At 37.0% G+C, this 10,263-nt stretch overlaps 1 protein-coding gene across 1 annotated transcript; it reads left to right on the forward strand.

Moving 5' to 3' along the window:
* Nucleotides 1-2,327: 2,327 nt before the first annotated feature.
* On the forward strand, nucleotides 2,328-3,618 carry LOC149016340 (uncharacterized). The gene has a single exon (XM_089156976.1). The coding sequence runs from the start codon at nucleotides 2,597-2,599 to the stop codon at nucleotides 3,329-3,331; it is 735 nt and encodes a 244-aa protein (XP_089013102.1). The 5' UTR covers nucleotides 2,328-2,596; the 3' UTR covers nucleotides 3,332-3,618.
* The last annotated feature ends 6,645 nt before the right edge of the window (nucleotides 3,619-10,263 follow it).

Raw genomic sequence — 10,263 nt, forward strand, 5'->3', positions numbered from 1 at the left:
ACGTTTTGAAGGGAGGGTAAATCCTCTTGAGAGGGTGCTGAGTGGTGTAGGGGTAGAACTTAACCAGTTGACATGCAATATTAAATCCAGAGGTTCATCTCAACCTGATTTTATAGTTGCGAAGAGATCTGGTCTGCAGGTTAATACTATTCGCCTCTTTATGGCTGCTATAAGTTGATGAGCATCATGGATGTGCTACTTATCCAGGGAATGGAGGTGCAGGTGGTATAATCAGAAACTCAAAAAAAAAAAACTGTTGTTGAATCATTCTGAGGTTTTTTAGGAGCATGTACAAATTTTGAATTCAAGTTGAGGATTGTTGATGAACATGAATTCAACAAGCATATAAGTGCACCATAAAGGAACTCTAAAGAGGGTTTATGATACCCCAATCAATGAGGAACCATACATTACTGTGAACCTTTATCCTTCACTACTAGATTGGAAACCATTCTCCAACTTCTCCAACTTGTTCAGTAGGTATACAAAGAATGATAAAATCCTACCTTCCTAAGAAACAAAAGATGGATGTTTCAGTAGTTTAGATAAAAAAAAATTTCCTTCATATGTCAAAAGGCGGTGCGTTTATTATATGGTAATGGTTGAGGTTGTGTTCATCATTAATTCTCACACTCTATTTACTATTTGTGATTTAATTTACCATTTGCTCTTTTCGATAAAACAAAATACAAATACCTTTCAAATCCCTCCAGTAATTTAAATAGGGAAAATGAATAGATTCTCTCTTATGTATGAGCATAAACTAAATCCTACTAGCAAGTCTAGTTTTACCATTACATAATATACAGGGCGGAGCTACCCCACGGCTTGGGGCCATGCCCCCCCCCCCCCCACCTCCTGCAAGATTTGAAAATTTTTCTTTCTTTTTCTTAATTTTTTAAAATTTTTCCTCTAGTCGTTTTTCCATATGTTAAAAATCAGTACTTGTCCCCTTGTTAAGTCTTGGCTTTGCCCCTAATAATGTATCAATGCTACAAAGATATTCAACCTTAACATCTTCCTCATCCACTATAATAACACTAATAGTGTTCGTATATGACAATTTACAACTCAAGACAAATCTTTCCTACATATGAAGAACAAAAAGAAGCATTCCTTCTCAGTAAGTCATATAATGTTATGAGATTGAGCTTTGGTTTATCATCAGCTCCTAACTTTTTACGTAAGACCAAAACAGCGATGGGCTGGGTCAGGCTTTTCAAAACCCAATCCAAGCCCTAAATACTCTTAATTAAACCTAGTGCAGTCCAAACACTCAGGGCCTAAATTTTTTGTTCCTGACCTTGAACCTAAGGGACCAACCCGAGCCTACTAATACCCTAATTGTCCTTGACTGGACGGGGTTAGGATGGTTGGCCCTGTCCCCATCCCTAATTGCCCTGTCGGTTTCCCTACTAGCCTTGTTCTTGGTGTTGTTATGGCCCTAGTCCTAATAAATCTAATATAAAAAAATAAATCATTTAATATATAAGAAAATATATGACTCTAAACAACATTAACCTAAAATCAAGAATAGATCATGATGGATATATCGGTTGAGACAAATGCTAATGTTAACCCTGGTAAAGACCAAACTTAATGTTCTGATTTTGACCCCCCTCTTAAAATCAAAATCTTTTAAGTCCAATCCCTGTTCATACTCAGGAAGATCTCACTACCAGGCCAAACTTCTACCCTAAACTTATCATTCATGACCACAAGTACCTTCACAGATTCTAGAGGCTTTAATGGTGACCTTTCCCCCCAAGAAGGATCGCTTGTCTGTAATGGGTTCACTTGTAGGTCACCAAACAGTAGCTGTTAGCAATTTCCAGCACAGAAGGAGCAGTTTTGCTTTTGCACCACCAGCACCTGATCCATCTCGAGAGGCGTTCTCCAGCAATTTGACAATGAAAGGTGTAGTCCCACCACAGCACCAATTTTAGGCTAATCAGAGGAAGGAGAAATAATGTAGTAGTTGCCTGTGTTCCTTGGCCACTGCCGCCTTCACCAATGCCAACACGTGTATGCATCTGGTAGTATATCAACGGTCAGGAATCTCTCCTTTGTCTATTCCCTCATTAGCAGGTGTCTCTTAAGCCGGCGCTTGAGGGTTCAGGGTAAAAGAAGGAAAGAAGGAGACGCAGGTAGTCCTCTTCTCTGACTCATATCATGTGAGTGTGGGGTTCTCAAAGTAAAGTAAATGCTAGAAGAGAGAGAGAGATGAAAATGGGGGAAGGAAAGAAATCAATATAATATTGTTACTCCATGACTTTGTGTTATATATACAGACTTCCTATTGGATCGATGAGTCGGTTCCCCATAATCTTAAGCAGCTCCATTTTGTTCTTCCCTATCCTCTCATCCTCTCCTTTCTCTGTGCTTTTTCTTTGTTTTTCTGCAAAGTCCTGGTACAACTCCCTATACATCTTTCAGTTTTCTCAGTGGACTAACTCAATCCTTGTTTCTTGCTTTCATTAATTTTTATATCCAGGAACTTGTTTGCCTTTTTTTCTTTTATTTTAGTACTGTTTCATTACTAGTTTCTTCGATCCTCTCTTATTTTCTTCCATTTTGAGGAAAGGTACAGGAACCCATGGAAGTAGACCTGATAAAGGCTAGAACAGAAGATCAGATGGGGATGATGATGATGATGCAGCAAATGGACAATAAGCTTTATGAATTCTGCGGACCCTACCAAGAAAGTACTGAATTACCATCTTTAATGGAGTTTTCGCGTGCTGCTACTGGTACAAGTATTGGATCTTCATCACCTATCTTTGATGACCCACTTGTGTTTTCACCACCAGTAATGAACCCACCTGCTTCCACCATTTCATTCATGGATAGTTCAGCTCAAGAAATTGCATCAAACATCTTCTCCAATCCCAACCCTAGCCGGCTGCGGAACACTGGAGAATTAGAATTACCAAGTGCAAGTTTATCACAGAAGAAGAATTCAATGGCTGCAGTGAGGGAGATGATCTTCCAAATGGCGGCGATGCAACCAATTTACATTGACCCTGAGTCAGTGAAGCCACCAAAGAGAAGGAATGTGAAGATATCAAAGGATCCACAGAGTATAGCAGCAAGGCATAGGAGGGAACGTATAAGTGAGAGGATAAGAATCCTTCAGAGATTAGTCCCTGGAGGTACAAAGATGGATACAGCTTCCATGTTAGATGAAGCAATTCACTATGTCAAGTTCCTGAAAACACAGGTGCAATCACTTGAAAAAACTGTCGGCAAAAGACCCGTTGGAATTGGCTTCCCTGCTGGACAATATCAGCCTGCAACTTCAGTTTTCAGCCATGCCCAGATGCTTAGCTAGCTGAAGATAGATGGGTGGAATACTTGGAACTTCCCTAGGTATCAAAATCTGTTAATTTCTCCATTGATTCTGGTCTTCTAGGGGTTGGGGAAGAGACCTTTCATTTGTGGATGTAGGTTCTCCCCTAGTATTAAAATCTTTCTTCTTCTTTTTTCTCTTTGTTCTTCATTGCGTGAGAGGATGAGTTTTGCCAGAAAGGAGAAGACAAGACTGTTCCAATTTTTTCTATTACAAAACAATCATTCACTTCTTGATGCTTTGTAAGTTTTTGTTCTAAATAATTACAGTTCTTGCCGGATTGATCCACCCGGTGTGACTCCATCAATTCTTTTATCTTTTCCTTTTGTGTTTGTTTAAACTCAAGCATGGTATTGAAGAACAGAATTGAACTCATACTTAGTCGCGATGAAAAAATATATTCATATATGGAGATTCGAAATCGATATGTGATTATTACTTTTGTCTGCTTTAATGGCGGATTTGAGCATATCAATATCTTCACAATCTGATAAGATGATCTTGACAGGATATTGGAAAGAGACATCTATGAAAGAGGCAAGAAGAGGGAAGCTAACATTGAAAGGGTTCATGACTTTCTGTGAGTAATTGAGATAAAATCGAAATGAATTACCCCCAAAAAGAAAAAAGATCAAATTGAAATGAAATGAAGCCGGCGACATTTTAGGGTTTTCTCTGTTTTTATTGGTGGGGTAAGGGGTTTCTAAGTCAATATTCAAAAAGAAAAGGAGAGAAGACGGAAAAGTTTATTTTTATATCAATTTTAAGAAGAAGAAATTGTCATAAAATGCATGGTACTTCCACGTGAAGCTCTGAGCTGCGGTGGTTTTTGACAATTTGGGAAGACGACGACGACCAAGAAATTAGATCGTATCCCCACAGTCAATATTCGCCACGTGAACGGGGCGTATTAGGTCCCACACACCAAGCTGATGTGGCAGTCCACGCTATCATTTCTCAGTTCTCTTTCTACCTGACATCCATGATCTATCTTGATCCTAATCCAAGGGCCTGAACACCCCTTCCAAGGGAGACCGATGCACCAATAAATGGGAATCTGTGATAGCGTATTTCCAACCGTCACATAAGAGGAGTTGAGATCCACGATTGTGCTCCTCTCGTTTCCCTTAAACACATGTTTATGAGGCGGGTTCATTTATGGTCCACTTTATTAATGTTCAGAGGTAGACTTACATCCTAAATGTATGATGTTGAAGAGGAATAAGGAGAGCACAATCCTTTATTAGTCAAAATAGAGGATTCAAACTTTGATCATCCAACTTCAAAGTACTCAATTCTACCCATGGGAGAAAGAGAGCCACATCTGCATACGAGACCATGCCCAATGGTAGATTACCGGACTATTGGTCTTCTATTATTCTTAGCGAACAAAAGAATAGATGACAAGTGGTTTTTAAAACGATTTGTTCTTTTATTCTTTAATGATGAATAGTGAGGAAAAAAAGTTTGAAAAAACAGTTATTGAAGAAGATGTAAGACATATTTTATTGAGAGAACAAGAACTTGGGACCACCCCGCTCCCACCCCCACTCGTAAACCTTCTTAACATTGCAAATCTCCTAACCATCTCTTGCTCGAGAACAAGATTTTTTATATTGTGATTTCAATTAGAAATACTTCTAGAACAGGTTTATCAAATGTCTATTTCTAAACAAATAACAATAGCATAGCATAGAAACATTTAAAAACAGTTTCACATACAAATTGATCTCCAGGAAATTAAAACATTAACAAATGCATATTATTAGTCACTCTCCGTTCTTTCTCTTCTTTCTTTTTTTGTGGGTAGACAAATGTTCCTTCATTATTCATACGGGAAAGCAACATGGAGTTTGTAGACTCAGACAGCCGTGAAGAAGTTGAATCTCACTCAGTCCTGCCTACACATGAGAGAACTTTTTGAACTAAGGAGTCAGCCATGTTGTTAAGCTCCCTAGGGAACAAAGCCATACATTGCCGGTTTAATTAACATTGTCCTATAATCTAAATACATCCTGTGTGATAGACTAACCAGGGGAGGGGAAACAATTCCTTTTTGGTTTTGAGTGGGTGGATCTAATACTAGACCAAATTGGATGAGTCGGGATCTTCTACCCTTGGTATGGAAGATAACACTATTTTTACATTTCTTCACTACATATTTAAGAGGAGAAGACCTACTTTTGAACATTAACAAAATGAAACACCCCCTCTATGTTAGAGAGACGTAAAAAATAATGTTATCTTCTACCTCGAGAGACGAACTGAGCTCAAACTGGACCCCCTTGGTCTCAAGGTTGGGACAAAAGAAGACCAACCAGCAAACCTATTGCCTGCGAGAACAGGTGATCTTATCTGCCACCGGCCTTGTCCATAATTATCTCACATTCAAGCATTTAATATTGGATCGATACATCAATAAAAAAGGGCATGTGTAGGGGAGTTACTTTCTTCTCATGCTCGGACTGTAAAGGAGAACCTAAGACTCAGCACGTACATTAAATTTGGTAGATTTCTGTAAATATCAACCTAACATGGAGTGTTTAAGAATGTTCCCATCACGAGAAGAAAAGACTCTTTCTCTTGAATCAAACTCCAACTTACTGGTATTTGGTCTCGCTTCCTTTTCTCCCTCTTGTTTCAGAAAAATCTGCAGATGCATTTCTTCTTTTCAAGTAGCTGCTTGCATGGATTCAAAAGGGTTTCTAGCTTGGACAGTATAGCTTGCAAATCCTGATTAGGGTTTTCTTAAAACTGCTATCTTGGGTTTTCATTAGAGATGGCAGGAGAGAGTTTTTTTTTTTTTTTTTTTTCAAATATCTCCTAATATCATATGTTTTTTATAGTTAGTTTTCTGTCTTACTCCAGTCAACATGGAATATCCATCTACTCATTCAACCATATTTAATTTGCTTGCTTTTATTGATTCCACTGCTTTCTCTTAATTTTTATGGTTGCATTTGTTGCGGAGCAGATAATGACATTCCTATTGCAATGTTGAATCATTTGTCTTTTTTCTTTTCTCACACATTTTGGCCACCTCACGCATGAATTTTCTTGAAAAGATTTTGACAATCTGGTGAAATATCTAAAATTAAGTTGGGTTGTGCGACATATATTTCAATGAGCATCTCACTACGTAATGATTAAATACGCCTCACTAAGGATGACTGAGATCCATCTAACCTCATCAAAATTCTAAATTGATATTTTTTTCCAAGTTGTTTATAAAGAAATGAGTATTGTAGTCTTGAAGGGTTGCTCAGTCTGCAAAAGACTAATGCATCATAGTATAAGATCAAGAGCTCAAATATTCTTGGAGCTAATGGTGAATTCCTACCATATATTTAACTTATATTTAAACACTACCTGAAGATGTATTGAGGTGCTCTGAAGTTGGTCAGGATGAACATTAGATCAAGAGAAAAATATGAGTGTTATGATGCTCTTAAGGACTTTATATAATCTTATATGAAGAATGGTGGATCTAATATTGGCATGCACTGTTCTTTTTCTCTCTCATGTATCAACCACTATAACATTTTATATGTAGATAATGTCATTTTTCAACATCCTCCTGAGTCCGGATCTTCCACCACATGAAAAGAAATTTTCAACTCACATAATTAAATTTATGATACGTGTCCAACTTAAAAATAAGAGAAGGTGGTGGCTAATCGACTATGTAAATTGTTTGGCTGACGATTCTAAAATTCTTACCATTAAATATGATAGAATTAAATCTAAATCGTCCGTCATAAACAGTTCAGATTTAATTCAATAGATTTAATGATAGGATTCATTTACACAATTGTTTGCCTCTATTTATGCCTAAAAAAAAATTCTCTACTCATATGGGAATGATCATACTGAGCATAAGATTCAATCCATGTTAAACACCATTCAATATAAAAATAGGGGACGAAATTTGAAAATAAGAAAGGAACAAGGATTAGGCAATGTTTCACACAATTGAGAAAGATGGGTTGGTTGCCTCCCAAGGCAAGATCGAATGATGGCTTTGCTCATGTCCCAAGAGTCATGCCTCAGCATTAATGCTCCCAGAGAAGAAGAAGAAGATAAAGGGAAGAAATGAAGGAATTGAATAGAGAGAGAGAGAGAGAGATAGATAGAATGGAGAGTATAGAAAGAAAGATATCAGAGAAAACATGTGAGACATTAAACAAAAGTCCAACATCCCCATAGAGAGCTATTGAGTCTGATCAGTATCCATTACCACCCCAAGTGCATTGAATCACTCTGACAATTATATATTTTCTACCTTATCTCCTCTATATCAGTATGTAATGGAGAGAGAGAGAGGAACGCACCATCTACACTGTGGACCAGTAAGGGAAAAGAAAATTAGAATTGCCAAAGAGCTAGAGATCAAACATTATGAATTGGTTGGCTATTTCATGATTGGTTAGTTGGATATGATTTTGTGAAAAGGACCCACCATAAGGTGATTGAGAAAGACGCACCATCTATATTCTAGATCTCTCTTCTGTCCATTTGCCTTGGTGAAATGTATCAAGACATATAGACTGAAATGATTCTGGGTGACAACCCTTACATGGAAACCCTGTTCAGAAGACCGTCACTCTTTCCTTTCTATAATGCGAAAAAGATATTTTATGTTAGTTATTAAATAATAAAAAGTATATAGGTATGTAGAGTTTTTTTTTTTTTTTTTTTTTTTTTTCTAATAGTTTTGGCCTTTCTTCGCCAGTCTGTGTGCCACAGATGTCAAGTTTCTATCAGATTTTATAAATTCTACAGATATCAACTAATAGAAAGAATACATGTCAATTTTTTTTTTTTTTTTTTCTGTCTTTTCTATGATCAGACCCAAATCATGTCATGCATGAATAGGCTCTATAAAATCCAGTACAGTGTCGGTAGAAGTAGAATAAGTGATGTGGCATAATCTAGATATCTTCTATACTTTTCTACTTAATCTATTCTACTCACTTAATAGTATGGAAATGCGTTCATTTCCTCTGCATCTACCCCGATCTATGATACTATCGGAGTGAAACAAGGGATCTAAAGAAGAAGAGAGGCTAAACTCTATTAGTAACAAGTAAATCCTTTGTATGTAAGAAGACTCAAGAGATTCGGGAGATAAAAGACCAATCGCAAGGCAACACAAGATGTGGTGGTGTTTTTTTTAATAAAAATGTGAAATTACATCCAGGATATAAATTGTTTCTCTCGAGAGTGTTCATACGCAGTATCTCTGTATGTCAAAACAATTCAGCGTGTTTTCTTGAGTTGTGATTTTTCAAAATACATTCTAGTTGGAGGATCACTTAACATTCGCATAGAACATGGTGTTTAATATAATTGTTGAATCTTTTTTTAGATGTTTGCATTACCTGGTGTGAGGACCTAAAATGGAAATACCCAATGTTAAATCAGTACTTTTCTAATCTTGCTATCCATTTCTATTACATTTGGCAAGCAAGAAACCAGTTTCCATATCATAGCAAAGCTCCCAAACCTGCAGAAGCTCTCTGTAGTATTAATTTCTGGATTTCAACAATGAATCTAAAACCACCTGGTTTGGAATTATAGCAAGAGCTAAGCATTAGCCCACTCACAATATACAAGAATATGATCGAGGTATAGACTTCTCACTTACCCATTGACTCTCATTTATTAAAACCAATATTGTTTTGATGGTTGCAAGGGTTCAACCACCTGGGTTGACATGCTGGCACTGGGCTACAACCCAGATTGTAATATGTCTGTAATGTCACTCAGCCCCCCCCCCCCCCCCAAAAAAAAAAAAGAAAAAACAAAAGTTTGAATTAAGTCGAGACCTCTTTGATCACTATATAAGAGTCTAACATCATTATGCTAGAAGCATATCCACAGAAGTTACATCTCGACGAATAATAAAAAGTTTAATATTAGAAGGAGCTACTCTCATCTCCTCACTGGACACTTAAAGGAGAATTTTCAAGACAAGTAAACTTTGGAGTCATGTATGAAGAGATAAATATGAAAGGGCTCCCGTTGGTGTACAATTTTCAAAATAAAGTCAAAGATTTCTTGCCAGTATCTACCTCCTTTTCAAGCCATTGCCTTCTAATGGATTTTATCTTCAAGAACTGTTTATGCTTACTCGTAATTCGTCACTCATTCCAATCACAAAATTCTGGAATTAGTTTAATTGTTTCCATAAGATCTCGTGATGATCCAGAAGTTCTTTTCTTCTACCGAAAAACAAAGAGCAAATTGCATCGACACCTCAAAATGGAGGCATTAACATTTAACACCCCACTTTATTTTTGAAAAGCACATACACCCCAAAGTTAGATTTTTATGGGACACATTAGTCTAATTTATTATTGAAAACCGTTAAATCACTGTTTATTTTCTCTCATTTTCAAAATTGTCCCTATCAAAATATGAGGAAAAAAAAAAAAAAATTTAAAAATTCTTAACAACACAATTGTCTTCATCGAACACCCTTCACCGGCGAGATAGAAAATTATTCAAAGCAAATTAAATCAATTTGACTCGATTTATTAGGTTCCTGATCAATTTTCCATATTTGATCATTTTAAGTTCTGCACAATCTCAGCGTAAATGCTTAGGATACAAGAGAGATTCTCGTGTCCATCTTCTCTCGGTTTTCCCCTTTCATCAGTGAAACCAAACCAGAGAGCATTCCACGGCTTTCAGAACAACCAAAAGAGCTCAATATCGCTTCCCTCTCTCCACCATCTCAATCTAATACTAGCCATTAATGGTATTATACCAAACATAGAGGAAATGACAAAACGGGTTCAAATTCAGAGGGTTTGGATTTTGTTTGAGGTAAGAAGTTGCTGAGCACTTTGGGTATCGGAGGCTCCTGCAACTATTTCGTCCAAGTCTTCAACCAAACCCAACTAGTATCT

The sequence above is a fragment of the Hakea prostrata genome, chromosome 5, assembly GCF_041222555.1.
Source record: "Hakea prostrata isolate BN-2017 chromosome 5, UWA_Hpros_2, whole genome shotgun sequence".
NCBI classification, from domain to species: domain Eukaryota; kingdom Viridiplantae; phylum Streptophyta; class Magnoliopsida; order Proteales; family Proteaceae; genus Hakea; species Hakea prostrata.

Bases quoted from the DNA above. Each gene is read 5' to 3' on its own strand.
- LOC149016340 (XM_089156976.1), top strand. From the start codon at position 2,597: ATGGAAGTAGACCTGATAAAGGCTAGAACAGAAGATCAGATGGGGATG.